The sequence below is a fragment of the Agelaius phoeniceus genome, chromosome 12 (assembly GCF_051311805.1).
Source record: "Agelaius phoeniceus isolate bAgePho1 chromosome 12, bAgePho1.hap1, whole genome shotgun sequence".
NCBI lineage: Eukaryota > Metazoa > Chordata > Aves > Passeriformes > Icteridae > Agelaius > Agelaius phoeniceus.
The window spans coordinates 12528659-12543440 of NC_135276.1; the positions used below are offsets into that span (position 1 = coordinate 12528659).

Here is a 14782-nt window from a genome sequence, read left to right on the forward strand (position 1 = left end):
CTCCTTGAAAATAATAAACACTGCAGATCCCTATTCCATCTTTGTTACATTTTAGTATTCTTTGCTTCATTGCCCATTTACAAATCATGAAGAAGTCATAGATGAATAATGGACTGAGAATAATATCCATGTATGTATATATATAAAAACATAAAACCCAGCACAAGCCAAGAACAGGATAAGCTCTTCCCAGGCACAATAAATTAAAGACTAAAGCAGTAAAATTAAAATTAAAAAATCAAACCAATGTTGCTAGAGTGTCTAAAATCCTTTCCAGTAGCTCTGATGGGCAGTCATTACTCTATCCACAATAAAGCATGTCACTCCATTGTCCATAGAGCCCCCCTACAATATATAAATGAATTATTTTCTGGAGGTTTCCCCATTGTCTGAAGAGAATTTACAACACATTAAATTTAGCTCCTGTGTCTCCTTCAAGATGATATGCTAGTCCAGCTCCAGGCTGCTGTGTGCCTGGGGCAAGGGCAGAGGCAGCTCTCAGGAAACCCCCCCCTCTCTGCAGCCCCTGTGCCCATCCCTCCCTCCCCACTTGCAGGAAGGCCCTTGGCAAGTGCTGCCCCTCCCAGGGCCAGCACAGGGGGACACCATGAGCACAGGGGGGACAGCACCACACTTCTCACCCACCTTGGCCAGTCCTGGTCCTGCAGCCATGTGCCTCATGCTCCTCCTGCCAAGCACTCTTCACCCCAAACCACAGCCCAGCTCCTCCCTCCTGCTCCAGGTGTAACAAATCTCCTTAACAAACATCCCACAGCTGTGGTTCCTCCCTGTCCTAAAGGGGAGCTGCAAATAATCTCAGCCCTGAGTGATCTCCAGTTAAACTGTGGGGCAGCAGGGCCAGCACAGCCCCACCTGTGGCTGCAACCACCCACACCACAGCTGCACCTGGACATCTCTTCTAAAATCCACATTATTCATAAAACATGAATATGTACATGCTTCAAAGCATATACCTGAGGTTTTTACCCAACTAGGAGACAGGTCCCTGACCCTTCTCCTTCACTCCTTTCATTTTCTTCCATTTGCAGGACATTTGAAGTGACAATCTCTACCTGAGAGATGGGCACAACCGTGGAACCCAAATTCCATTTTCCAAAGTAAAGTAGGCCTCTGGCATACAAGCTGAGTGGATTTCCAGCAAACCTCATGGCCTTGAATGACTCATGGAATGAAGTCATGCCCACAACTGGTTTCCTGAAAAAATGTTTAAAAAAAAAAAGGTTGTTATCTTTATTTTAAAAATTTCACTGCTCATTACTACTTCCTAGTATTAATAATGGTGCCTTCTCATTGTAAAAGTCTATCAGTGAAGACAAATACCCTTTTATGAGTTAAACTGATTGGAATAACTTTTAAACAATTACTCAACTCCACTGAAATTTCTTTCAAGGGATTGAAGGTTTTTCCTGTATCAAATTATCTGAATTTCTCATGGATTATGCATTTTTCAAAAACTCACTCATTACAGATTAAAGAGAGAAAGGGAAGTTAGAAAGGACACAATAGAAAAAAAAAAGATCAGTAAAGAAAAATATTTTAAATATTAATGACCAAAGGGGAAATGGAAACACATTAAAGGCAAATGTGAGAGCTTTTAAATATGTTATTAAAATTGATTTATAAATGAGACTCTTCTTTAACCACGTGCTTTAGCCTTCACTACTTATTTCATTCTGCTATCTCTCCAAGCATTGGTGCCACCAGTCAAAACTTATGGCATTAAGGAAAGATATCCAGAAAATAGTTAAGCTGGCAACAACTGTGGGCTGCTCAAACTGGAAGAGACATCACTCTATTGAGAATCTCAGAATGAGATGAGCAAATCTTGCAGAACATGTGTTCCAGGTGAGCCTGGGATGCAGCAGGGGCTGCCCTGCTCAGCCCCTGCAGCCCAGAGCCACCCCACGGGCAGTGGGCACAGCAAGGAGGGACTGGCCAGTGCACAAAGGCAGAGACTAATGATTCACAAAGCCAGAAAAGGACATTTGCCATTTCTGATGCCCTTCTCCCTCTGCAGGGAAGGATATGAAATCCATCACTGCACACCAGCCCCGGACGGGCTCCGAGGGCTGATCCACCCCAGCAAACCAAACCAGCATTTCCATGGAAAAGTGTCTGCAGGTGGATGCTGCAGGACTGGAGAAGCTGTCCTGGGCAGCCCTGGTGTGAACCCTCACACAGCACTCAGCAGGCTGCAGGCCCCTCCTTCCATCCACACCAGAGCCCAAGTGCACAGAAATCCCCCCAGGAGCCTGCATTTTCAGGATCTATCTCCTGGCCTTTTTCAGCTTTGGAAAGAGTTCCAGTAATGCCCCACAGGGCTGGGACAGCTGCCTGCAGGTCACTGCTGCTGGCACATCAGAGTCCAAGGCACTGCAGCTCTGAGCTGCACAGGGGGCACCACACCAGCAGCAAGGAGCAGCATCTGAAGCCAAGTGACTCCTGGGTCACGACTTCATTAAAGGACAAAGCAGCAGAATGAGTATTGCCAAAATGGCCTGATTGACATAACAAAACTTGTGAAAATTATCCTTGAAAAGAACAAATTTTGTGCATGCATTTGTGTAAATGGACGGTATAAAAGTGCATATAACAGCATATGTTTAACAAATAGATACTATTTCTTACATTTAAATTAAATATGAAAAATGTTTTCTTTTAAAGCTGCTATCTATCATAAACCCCCAAAACATTATAGGCAAAGACTCCAAACAGAAATTTAAAACATCACTGAGAACTACAGATCTTGGATTTTGTGTTGAGAATGGTCCACAAAACTCATTCTGCATGTCCTCATAAAATCCTTTTTTATAGCAGGTTATGAATCATCACATGATATCTTTAAATGGATGATCAATACAATATTTTCCCATAAAACGTTTGGTTTGAAATCCGATTTTAAGTGCATTAGAGTTTTTGTGCACTGAATTAGTAAGTGTCATAATAAATTGTCATCAAATATGAAAGAAATATAGCTTAGATTAATTGCCATATTTATTTATGAGCCTGTAAAATACACTGTGAAAGTCCTGGCACATTTTTGGGATACCAGCTTGAACTTTCAAGCAAGTTAAATGCATTAAACAAGACTGGAAGTAGATTTATTATTGGAATGTTTTTAATTGCAGTTTCAACCAGGCACAGGTATTAGAATGGCTGTGCCCTTAATGGCCATCTCATGTGTTTTTTCTTTAAAAATGATATACTTTCCATATTTTTATTGATTCCATAAGATTTATTGTAGATTAGTGCTGCTTGTGTGTGAGATTGCAAGTGGTCCCAGCTTCCCCAGAGTAGAGGGCTGCAGATGGCCCAGTGCTGTAGCCACTCCTCCCCAAAGCCCACAGCCCCCAGCACAAACTGAAATCTGCTCAAAGACCAGAGAAAAACCTGCATTACCTGAAGGAGACCGGCAGAAGAGCCCTCAGTGAACCACCCAGAGGGTCCTGTTCTGCACTCATTTCTACAAATGCAAAATGGAGTTGATTCAGCCAGGATTTGGAGGGGCAGTCCAGCTGAGCCCTTTCTTTACCCAGATGTTAACTGATGAAGAGGCTCAACAGATTTGATGGGGTGGAATTGTTTTGGGTTGAGTATCTTCTGAGTTTGGAACAAATTATAAGCTCTTTATGTTTCTAACATAGTGTTTGTACAGCAAACACAACTGGGGTTTTGTAAATTGCAAATGAAAGTAAACAAGGAAGCAGTTCTGATATTCACATTTAATAGTGCACAGAAGTTGGTGAAGAATACCAACTTCTGGAAGAGAAGACACAGTTGCATGTAGCCAGCATACTAATTTTAAAATAAACCCTGGAAATGACAGCAAGGCAAAGTAGGTAATGGAATAAAACCTTTCACTGCCACAGGACAAAAATGACAAACTACACCTAAGGTGATGTTAAATTAAAACCCTACAGCTTAGCAGCCACATGACTCCTTCACACCAACTGCACACGAGCTGATGCACAGGCCACAAGAGCACAGACACAGATGGGCACTTAATGGTGAACCTTGCTCATGATGTGTCAGACCAGCTTCATCACAAAAAAAAAAAATTAATTTTTTAAAAATTGATTTTACTGGAAACTGAATCCACAGAGGGGTCAGACTGAATGAGAGCTGCCCTGTCTCCTGGCATAAATTAACCCACATCCCAGCAAAGCACAAACAAGTTCTCAGAGGGGAAGTTCTCACAGGTTTTGTGTAGATCTATCTTCACTAGATGCATCCATACTTTACAGAATAATAACTACAGATAACCTGAAGAAAGCCAGTACAGAAGTGCTCGACTACCCAGATGTAGAGCACTCTTTACAAAAGTGTTTTCTCATCAGCAAAGTACCTTTTCAGAAGTTGGGGTGATCACAAGTCAGTGATGGCCCCAGATCCAAGGAAGGTACCACCCCAGAGCCTGGGAAAGATTCATGTCCAGCTTCCACTCACTTGGCTGCCACTGGGCACAGAATGGTTCAGAATAAAGCCCTGGGTCCCACCATCCTCCATCTCCAGTGACACTCAAACCCAGCTGTCAATTTTACAGCCATTCCCAAAACGTAATCACAGCAAACACAGTGATAATCTGAGATTCAGCAAACCCACTGATCATCATGGAAGTGATGATCATCATGGGAGCCAAGTGGAGCTGCCAGTCCTTGGAGAAGAGGCAGGAGGGTGAGGTGGCAGGGGGAGGCCACTGCAGAGGACTGAGAGGAAGAAGCAGCTCACTGTCACACAAAGGAGCCCACATAGAAATGGTGCTTAGGGACCCCTGTGAACATTATTACCTTTGTCTGTGCCTTGCTTTATTTCCAAATGATATCTTAAATTGTTCTCATTCAGCCATCTATCTCAATGAGAGGTTTTGGAGAAAAAAAGCAAAGCCCCAGCCTTGTATTTCTCTCACTCTGCACGTAACAAAAGTGTGTAGCTTCTTAGATTAATGACCCTATAACTGTCCAGAAATTCACTGACAACTTTTTGGATGTCCCCTTTCAGAAGACAAGTATCCAAAGGCAAATTTATTCCTGATGTATTTCAAATGTGACAAAAACAAAATACTACTTTCAGGTTTAGCCTTCAGCCAAGAAGGTACCACCCATTACCTCAGCAATACCTCACCCCCTAAATCAGCTCTTGTCCCACACTTCACTGTGCCAGTTCTCCCCTCTCTCCTGAAAACATTTCTTTCTATTTTCTGCTTGTATGTTAAGCAACTAAAATTTTTTATCCTCCATAAGATATTAATCCTTATATTGTCCCAATATGTTTCTACCCCTCATGCAGAAATCAGTCTTGAAAATAGCCACTGAGATAAGGATAGTACCAGCAAGCTTCACAATAAGCCATCATATACACTATTTTAGTTTGTCAAAACAATTAGTGTTCATTTTGGCTTTATTCAGTTAAATCTGCAGTGACTGATCAGTATAAATTATGTATTAGGCTGCCCAGCTGTACTTGTTTATTCATGCATGGACTTGAAGAATTTTCATTTTCTCAGTACAAAAAAGCAACAGCCAAAAAAATCCCCCTGTATTCTAAAATATAAAGACACTTTCTTCTCAGCCACATTTCTGCTCCATGTTTTTGAAGCTGCTTTCTTCTTCCCCTGCTTATTTCAATTAATCTATTATTTCATTTGCAGTTATCAGCAGCTGCATTTGCATTGGTGAGAAGCACATACTGTCACTTTCACCCCTTGCAATTACCTCCTGAGCAAAGCAGTATCAGAGCTAAACCAAATTATGTTGATTTTAAAGGCATCAAAAATCGCATTGTTGGCTGCATTTGAACTCCTGCCTCGCTCCAAGAAGAACTGCTTGCAGAAATGTTTACAGTTAAGCCTCGCAGTCCTCTCTTTCAAGAACAAAAGTTTGTGAATCAAGAGAGATCATTTTCTGGTTTTGCTCGTGTTTGTAATCACACACTCCTCACCAGGATGACTGGGTGAAGGGAATGCACGTTGTGGGGGCGGGTGGGATGATATGCTTGCACGCAGGAGAGAGATGACACAGATTTAGAGAAAGAAAGATCTGCAGTGACCATGTACAGCATCACTTGTCTCTCTGAGACATGGTGTATGTGCAGAATGGAAATTGGGCTGCTGAAGCTGATTCCCTGCAATGACAAAAAATGGCAAATTGCACATTCCAACCCAAAGCTACCCTCTGCCAATCCGGGTTCAGGAACTTGTTAACAGGAGGTTTATGCCAATATTTACAAATCACAGAAAGATGTTTTGGCACCTTTGACATGCAGAGTAGGGTGGCTCAGTGATGGACAGGCAGAGTGAATGGTGGCAGTGCTCAGAACACAAAGAGACAGAGTTTGTGTCCTCCTAAAGAGCTGGGGAGCACAGTAGACCTTGTGTTTGTTACCAGGAATGCCATTCACTGTCCCAGGTTGTAAGGGCAATTAAAGGGGTCATCTGGACGACTCCTGAGGATGTCTAGAAAAAATGCTGCTGAAACCTCTCCATGGGGCAGAGTGCTGTAAGTGGAGAGAGCTGGCTTGGGAAAGGCCACTTCCCAAAGCTGGGCTCAGCTACAGCATCCCTGACAGGTAACAGAATTGCTTTCATGTTGATTGTGTGTGATAAAGATTGGAAAATGCAATGTTTCATCTGCATGATCTCTGTTATAAAAATGCTTTTTTGTACAGTGAATTCTGTCCCAGTTTTAGTGCTTCAGCAAGGACAAGAGCCCTGCATGCAACCTGCCAGCACAAACACACTGCCAGCGACAGCTCCTTTGGGCTCTGAGCCGCAGGCAGGATGAGCACACAGCCACTCTTGTTGTTTCTTCCATCAAATAACATACAAAGCGTTCTGGTGAAAAGACTAAATTTTGCTGAATTAAGTGCTTTAGAACAAGTGGTTTTATTACTTTATAATTAGCATAATTTTCCCCATAGGGATTCTTGCAATTAAATAATTAGCAGTAATGTTACCCAAAGGTGTTCTTTAATGAATTTTAAGTTATTGCCCCTGTTAACGTCAATTGACAAGGCTCGGCTCTACAGCGCTCCGTCTCGCCGGGCTGCGGGCGAAACAGCGAGCTGTGACAGCCGGCCCTGAGCCCCGGGCCTCTCCGCTCGCCCCGGCGGGGCGGACGCGGCTCGGGCACCCCGCTCCCCTCGCGTCGTTCCGGCCCCGCGGGCAGCGGCCCCGACGGCGCGGGCAGCCGGCTCCGCACCCCTGCGGACCGCGGAGCCGCTCCGCCAGCGCGCAGCTCCCGCAGGGGCCGGCGGGGCCCGTCGCGGCTGCGCTCGCTGGCTGCCGGCGGACACCGCCCGCACGGGCAGGGCAGGGCAGGGCAGGGCGGGCAGGGCAGGGCAGGGCAGGGGCCGCCCGGCTCGGGCTGTGCAGGGGAGCGGCCCCCGGGCCGGGCCGGGCCGGGCCGGCGCGCATCGCTCGCGGATCGGCAGCGCCACCCGTCGGGGAGCGGCGCGGAGGCGGAGCGGAGCGGCTCCGGCGGGGCGGGCACGGGCACGGGCAAGGCTGCCAGGGCTGGCCGCCGGCTCCGCGGGACACGGCCCCGCCGTGCTCGGGACAAGTGCCGCCGGGCCGCCCCGGGCCGCGTTTTTCCTTGGTTTTCTTTTTCTTTATGAATTGCCACTGGCAATGCATCGCGCCCTGTCCGGCCCGGGAGCGCCTTGGCAGCTCCAAGCTCTTGCGGGGGGAAATCCCGGTTTACCTCCCGGTGATCTCGCCTCAAAGGCAAATTCGCAATATGTAAGTCCCTGGTTAAACAAGGGCATTTCCATTTGTTAATTGATGCAATTACGCCGTGGCGGTAGCGGGCCGGCCGGGCTGCAGGCAGCATCCATCCATCCATCCATCACCGCCCCGCTGACCTGCCACCGCCCCGGCCCCCCCGCTCCCGGAGGGACCATCACGGGGCTAAGGGGGAACAAGGGGCCCAGCAGTCCTTGGAGAATGGGCTTCGGGCTGCTCTGCGGCCCGTGTTCTGTCCCGGCCCCGGCCCGGCCCCTGCCCAGGCAGGCAGCGCACGCTGTGCGGGGCGAGTTCTGACCCCGCTCCCGCGGCTCCGGGCCGCCGCGACGGGCAGCGACGCCGAGGCGGGGAGCAGGGCTCAGCGGCTTCGGTGCAGAACCGGGGCCGAGTTGTACAGCAGCGCCCGGCACTGAGGATGGGCGTGAGGTCAGCGAGAAGGGCCGGGGGGCTGCGTCGGCCGGGCCCCCGTCGAGAGCCGCTTCCCTGGGTGCGCCCGGCACCGCCGCTGCCACCGCCGCCCTTGCCCGGCGCTCGTCCTCCCCGCGGCCGGCCCAAAGCAGGGGCACGCTGGGGCTGGCGGGTGCCGCGATGTTCCTACTTGATATTTACTCCCCTTTGACAAATTTTGATCGTGTTTAAAAATAAAGGGAAAAGAGACCAACCGCGAGGCACCCCCAGTCCCGCCTTTGACGTGCATCACACACAACACGGAACCAAGATGAAACAAGTGCGGGGAGCGGGCGCGGGGCGCTGCCTGCTCCTGCCCGCCGCTGCCTGCTGCTGCCGGCAGGGCCGTGACGTCAGCCCGCTCCTCGCCCACCGAGGAACGCTAAAGACCTATAGAGCAGAAAATAATACCAGCAAGCTCCGTATCTTGCAAGCCCTACGTGATTTTCCCCCCCTCTTTGAAAAAGCCCCCTTGCACTTAAACTCTCTATACATGTGGGGCGGCTTTTTAAACTCCCTCTATACAAACATATTTATTAAGAGCGATGGGAAGTGGGGGGTAGCCTATTTTTTTAATCCAGGCACCAACCTCCTCCCTCCCTCCCCCCCCCCGCCTCAGATGTCTGGCTGCTTTTCTTAAGTGCAATCATCTATAATTGAGAAAAAAAAAAAAAAAGCCATACGTGGAAATGTGTGTGTGAGAAGGTGCATCTTGAAGCAGGGTTTAGTTACAATCGATCTTGGGGGGAAAATATTGCCTATGGTCCAAAAATAAGGAGCAACTATGTCCTTCTCTCAGTTCGGATACCCCTACAGCACCACTTCACAGGTAAGGCGAGTGAGCAGCACTCACTTTTGTTTAGATTCTGCTGCTGCTGTCCAGATGTCTTGTCCCCCCCTCCTTTTTTTTCTTCCCTTTCCCTTACTTAGAATATTTTTTTAAAAGGGCACATCTGGAGCCTTTTTTTAAAAAATGTGCGTGTGTGTTTATGTCTCGTTTGTGTTGTGTTAGGCTTAAACAAATAACTCGCAGTGTGCACAGCAAAGGCGTGTAGGAAACCGGTAATTCCCCCTCCTCCCCACCCTTCACCGTTCAGTTTTAAGTGCAACAAACAAATAAAAAAACATAAATCCCAGCTACGGCCGCTTCCCGAGCCCGCGGAGCGGCCGCGCTGCGCCGGGCGCAGCCCCCGCCGCACCGCTCCGCCCGGGCACCGCGGAGAGTGCGCGGGCAGCGGGAACCGCGCTCGGCGGGCTCGGGGCTTCACTCGCGTTTCTGCGGAACCGGGCTGTGCCGTTTCCTCCCTCCTTCCTCCACGGGTCGGTCCTTTTCCTGTGTTTTATTAGGATCTGTCGAGAGTTTTTTTTTTTCCCCCATGCGATTTCCGAAGGACATCCCCCACTCACACCAAGGCACCCTGTATTAACTAAGTCGTAGCTATATCGTACTTCGAGTCACGATTTATTTGGGTAGAATTATTTATACACGATAATCACTGCAAGATGTGCCTCCCTCGCTTGGGAAGTTAGCTGTCCCCTTGAAGTTATTGAAATCACATGCCTTCGATTGCGTTGGCTGACATATTTACTGCTGTGTCTATTGTCAAATTAACTGTAATCGCAACTTTTTGCCTTTAAATCAATGCAGATGGACCGAGCGAGGGCGGGAAGGATGGAGCCTTACGGATCTTATACCTTTTTCGAGAGCAATTATTTCCTTAAAGTTTTGCCTGCTTGATTAATCGTGCCCCCTTCCCAAGAGCTCCTGCTTCCCATCCGGTTTATTTCCCGGTTTCTATAATTAGTTGCTCCAGCCCGCGTTTCCTATCCCCCTCCTCACCGCGCCCCCCCTCCGCGCACACACACAGGCGCGCACACGCTCCTAAATTCCCCCCGATGGGGCTGCCTCGACAGTCACTCGGCGCCGTCCCGCTCTCTCCTCTCCGCAGTTCTTCGTGCCCGCCAGCCCCAGCACGACCTGCTGCGAGGCCGCCCCCCGCTCCGGGCCGGATGCCTCCTCGGCGCCGGCCGCCGCCTCCCTGTGCTGCGCCCCGTACGAGAGCCGGCTGCTGGCGCCCGGCCGCGCCGAGCTCAATGCGGCGCTGGGCATGTACAGCGCCCCGTACGCCGCCGGCCAGGGCTACGGCAACTACCTGCCCTACGGCGCCGAGCCCGCCGCGCTCTACACCGCGCTGGTGAGTGCCCGGCAGCGCTCCGGAGGGGAGGACGGGGTGCAACAGGCGGGAGAAACTTCGTGGTTCGCGGTCGGTACCGCGGCGGGAGAGCGGGAGCGGGAGCGGCGCCGGCCCGTCGGGGGTGGGGGGCGCGGAGGGACGCGGCTGCCGCGGGGAGCCGGGGCTGCGGGGCTCTGCTGGACGCCAAACGCCGCCGCTTCCCTTGCAGAACCCCCAGTATGAAATCAAAGACGGCGCCGGCACGTTGCACTCGGGAATCGCGCAGCCCGCTACCTACTACTCCTACGATCATTCCTTGGGGCAGTACCAGTACGACAGGTAAAACCCCTTTGATCAGCGCCCGGCAGCATTAGCATCCCCCTGCGAGGCGGCGGTCGACATCAAACGAGGGGGACGGGGGGGCTCCGACCTGACAAACGTTGTACAAAAGAAACGAGGCGCCCGGGAGCAGCAGACAGCGGAAACCAAAGTTGGGCGGCGATGTCAGGAGGGCAGGGGCAGGAAGGCAGGTGGGCAGGGGCCACACCGGCCTGCAGCGCGGCTGGGCCGGGCCGGGGGGTTCCTGCCGGACTCCCGCCCGGCCCCCCATCCCTAATCATCTCCCAGCAGGTACGGGACGGTGGATTTCGGTGGTTCAGCCAGACGCAAAAATGCAACGCGAGAGACGACGAGTACTCTCAAGACCTGGCTGTACGAGCACCGCAAAAACCCCTACCCCACCAAAGGAGAGAAAATCATGCTGGCTATCATCACTAAAATGACCCTGACGCAAGTGTCCACTTGGTTTGCTAACGCCAGACGGAGGCTTAAGAAAGAAAACAAAATGACCTGGTCTCCCAAGAACAAAGCCGGGGAAGAGAGGAAAGAAGAAACCCCGAGGGAAGAGGATGAATACAGTGCGGAAGGTGAAGGCAGAGGTAGGCGGGAGAGGCAGACGGGCGCCTCCAAGTAGGCTCGAAGTGACGGCCGCTTTCGAGGCCCCCCCAACTTCCCCGCACCCGCACTAACGCCCTGCCACCCCTTTTTTCCCCGTGTGTGTCCAAGCAGAGCAGAAGAACTACAAGGAGGACAAGGACCTGCGGTTCAGCGACCTGGAGGAGGAGGAAGAGGAGGAGGAGGAGGAGGAGGCGGGGAAGCCGGAGAAGGGCCGGACCAGCTCCCTGCAGGAAGCCCCCAGCCTGGGCGCGGCGCTGCCCGAGGCTCCGCGGAGCGACTGCAGCCTGCCCGGCCCCTTCCACGCCTTTCCTTGTGCCAAGGCCCCCGCCGCGGACTTCGCCCCCGCCTCCTTGGCCGGCCCGCCGCCGCCCTACGCGCCCGCGGAGAAGCCGCGCATCTGGTCTCTGGCGCGCACCGCCGGGGCCAGCGCGGCGCGCAGGGGCAGCCCCGAGGGCCGCGGCGCGGAGGGAGGCGGCGGCGCGGCGGGGGAGCAGCCCCTGCCCGTCAAGGCCTTCCGGAGCTCCGCTTTCAACCTGCAGCCGCTCCCGCGGAGCTGCGCGTCCCACCGCGGCCTGGGGGAGCCGTGCCAGTTCGCGGCGGCGGGCGAAGGTACCCGCGGCGGCGGGGCCGCGGGGACGGGCGGGACCGCGGGCCGGGCCGGGACGCAGGGCGCGGCGTGAGCCCGCCCGCGCAGTGACAGCCCCGGTGTTCGGCCGTGCCCAGGTGTCAGGTGCAGACGCCGAGGCTTCCCCGCTCGAGGCGAGCGGGCAGGGGAGGGCGGCGGGAGCGGGCCGTGCCCACCGCGAGCCGCTTGTGTCTGTGCAGGCTTCGGGCGGGGCGCCAAGGGCGGCCCGGGAGGCACCGAGCTGGGTGGGACGTGCCTGGACAGGCTGCGGACGGCGTTCCGGCCCGTGCTGCGGAGGTGAGGTAGGTGACGGGCCGGCCTCCGGGGCCCCACCTCGCACGAAGCGCACTCCGGCCCGCCTGGCCCTGGGACACCGCAGCGGCCCCGGCCTGAGAGCGCTGCGCCAAGGCCGCCGCCTTGCCCCGCTCCCGGAGCTCCCGTCCGGGCGGGGCAGCGACCCGCGGCCACTTAGCGCCAGCTCATCACCGCTTCTCCGTCCCGCAGGGCCGCCCGCCCCATCTTGGGCGCTGGCGACGGGGCTCCGGCTGCAAGGAAGCACTCGGCTTGACGGAACGAAAGAAAACTGTCCCCGGGCCGGCGGTGGCCTCGCGGCTCCGCCCTGCCCTGCCCTCGCCGGGGAAGGGCCGCCGCGGCACAACGTGCTGCGCACATGGGGCCGGGGCCCGCGGCGGGCGGAGCGGCCGCAGGACCGGCGCCTCCCCGCCGCTCGCCTGCCATGTGTTCAATATTGCCCATTGACGTCTTTGCAAAAAGGAAGAAAACCCCCCACCCTAATATTTTCTCTTTTCCCCCCACGTCGTGGTTTGTTTCTCCTTTTCCTCCCAAACCTGCGCTCTCTGCTCAGCGCCCTGCTCTGCCAAGGGGCACCAGTTCGCAGTCGCTCCGCGCCATCCCGGGGAGGAGAAGGAGGAGAAGCGGCGCAGGTTACGCCGGACTGTTTCTTTCCCGTCTCTGTACATAGATACCGCTGAAAGTATTTTTCGGAGTCTAATTAACACGGGTGAGCTGAACGCCACGAAGCCGTCAGTGACCTCGGAGCTCTCCAGCCAAGAGCCGGCACAGCCCGGGAGGAGCGGCCCCGGGCACCGCCACCCGCCCCGGGGCACGGCCGGGGCACCCCCGGGCAGCGGGTGGCGAAGTAGGACGTTGTTAGTGGGTCACCGCCGTCAGTCAGTCAAAAGAGCAGTGCTGCACTTTACAGGACAGACGAGAAAGGGAAACCGTATCTCTGCATTATTTCTGTTTAATTAAAAGTGTCATCAAACACTTTGTGTTCAGACTAATAAACCAAGCAGGGATGAGGAAAGAATGTTTCTTTGTTCCTGTCTCTAGAAGCAGTGGCAATAATTTAAATTAATAACTGTGGTAATTAAGAGGTCATCTATAGATCAACCCGATACCTGCTATTTCCAAGTTCACCGGGGTCAGCATTTACATTAAGTCATTTGTGGTCAATAGAGTCCAATGAATTCTGCCTTAATAAATCAGGGAAATCAATCTTGAATATCGAGTAGACTTCTATATGTTTACTAAAGGCTACTCAAGACGAGTGGGGCTGCATAACTGGGAGCCCCCTGGGTTTGCGACCGGAGAAGCAATTCGTAGTGGAAAGGAGGAGCTGCAGGTCAACGCAGGGAGATATGAGGGGGCTGCCCCCGGCTTCATCCGCGGCCCTTACCGGGAGCAGAGGGCACTGTGAGAGAAGGCAAACTTAGCCGGGCTCTGGAGGATCGGGGGGGAAAGGGAGGGGGAGGTGAGTGCACACGAGGGCAGCGGGTGAGAGCGGTGCGGGGCCCGTCGGGAGCCCCGCCGCAGCTGCCCGGCCACGGGGCTTTCCCGCACTCCGGAGCAGCCCTGGACAAGAGGCGGTGCAGCAGCGGCAGTCTGTTGCAGTGACCCGAAGCTTAGAGAAGGGGAAATTAAGCTGCGAAAATATAAACATTATTTCAAGTCGGATTTGAAGGATTAGGGCTTGTAATAAAGAGTATTAGGCCCTTTCGAAGGGTTCTTGCAAGGCGACTTTTCCGCCCACCGGAGAGGACAGGTATTATCTGCCTTGGGAGCACATGTGCAGGATTCCCACGCGTGTCCGCACGGCAGAGCCAGGCCGGGCCTCCCTCCCGGCTGGGTCCCGTCCTGCCGGGGAGCGACCCGGCTTCCTCCGGTTCCGCTTCCCGGCGGCTTTGTTAGAGGCTTCCCGGGGAGGCAGCTCTGCATCGCCCTCCTGAGCTGCTCACGGGAGACGAAACCTGCACGGCCCCCTTGGCCAGGAGCTCCCCCGAGCTGCCGGCTCTGCCCCCGGCCCCGCAATCCCCCGGCTCTCTCTGCCCTGGCCGCCCAAGAGCCGCGAAGCCCGCGGGGGAGTTAATTAGGCGGATGCAGGCCTCGGGGTCCCTTATAGGCAGGCACGGAGGTAACCTGCAGGAGTCTTAAGACTTTTATTTTTTATTTATTACTTTTACTCCCCTTTTATGAAAGGTCAAGTGAGCGAGATGCAGATTATCCCGCCCGCTCAGGACTCCCCTGCAATCTGTCACGCCGGCAAGATACGTATCGCAAATCTCTCAAAATATAATCTCCGGGAATCATATTCCGAATACTGTTTTGATTAAAAACCAGAGCGGGGATTGATGGAGAACTAATACGGGCAGCAGAGCCTGCGTGCGCCCAGGCACAAAACTAAAATAACGGGCTCGCACGAACAGATTCAGCGCCTCCAATGCCATAATAAACGTATTTAAACCGTCCTTGTCTGAGCTTTGCTACGAGATGGGCTTTTTAATGCCCCTTCTCTGGGAA

At 53.2% G+C, this 14782-nt stretch overlaps 1 protein-coding gene across 1 annotated transcript; it reads left to right on the forward strand.

The window, feature by feature from the left end:
- Window positions 1-8990: 8990 nt before the first annotated feature.
- IRX6 (iroquois homeobox 6) lies at window positions 8991-13456 on the forward strand. The gene is made up of 7 exons (XM_054641015.2): window positions 8991-9035; window positions 10156-10401; window positions 10610-10719; window positions 11011-11318; window positions 11449-11946; window positions 12163-12264; window positions 12467-13456. The coding sequence occupies exons 1-6, from the start codon at window positions 8991-8993 to the stop codon at window positions 12261-12263; spliced, it is 1308 nt and encodes a 435-aa protein (XP_054496990.2). The 3' UTR covers window position 12264; window positions 12467-13456.
- The last annotated feature ends 1326 nt before the right edge of the window (window positions 13457-14782 follow it).

Bases quoted from the DNA above. Each gene is read 5' to 3' on its own strand.
- IRX6 (XM_054641015.2), top strand. From the start codon at position 8,991: ATGTCCTTCTCTCAGTTCGGATACCCCTACAGCACCACTTCACAG. The intron at 9,036-10,155 runs GTAAGGCGAGTG...TCCTCTCCGCAG, and splicing joins CCTACAGCACCACTTCACAG to TTCTTCGTGCCCGCCAGCCC. The intron at 11,947-12,162 runs GTACCCGCGGCG...GTGTCTGTGCAG, and splicing joins GTTCGCGGCGGCGGGCGAAG to GCTTCGGGCGGGGCGCCAAG.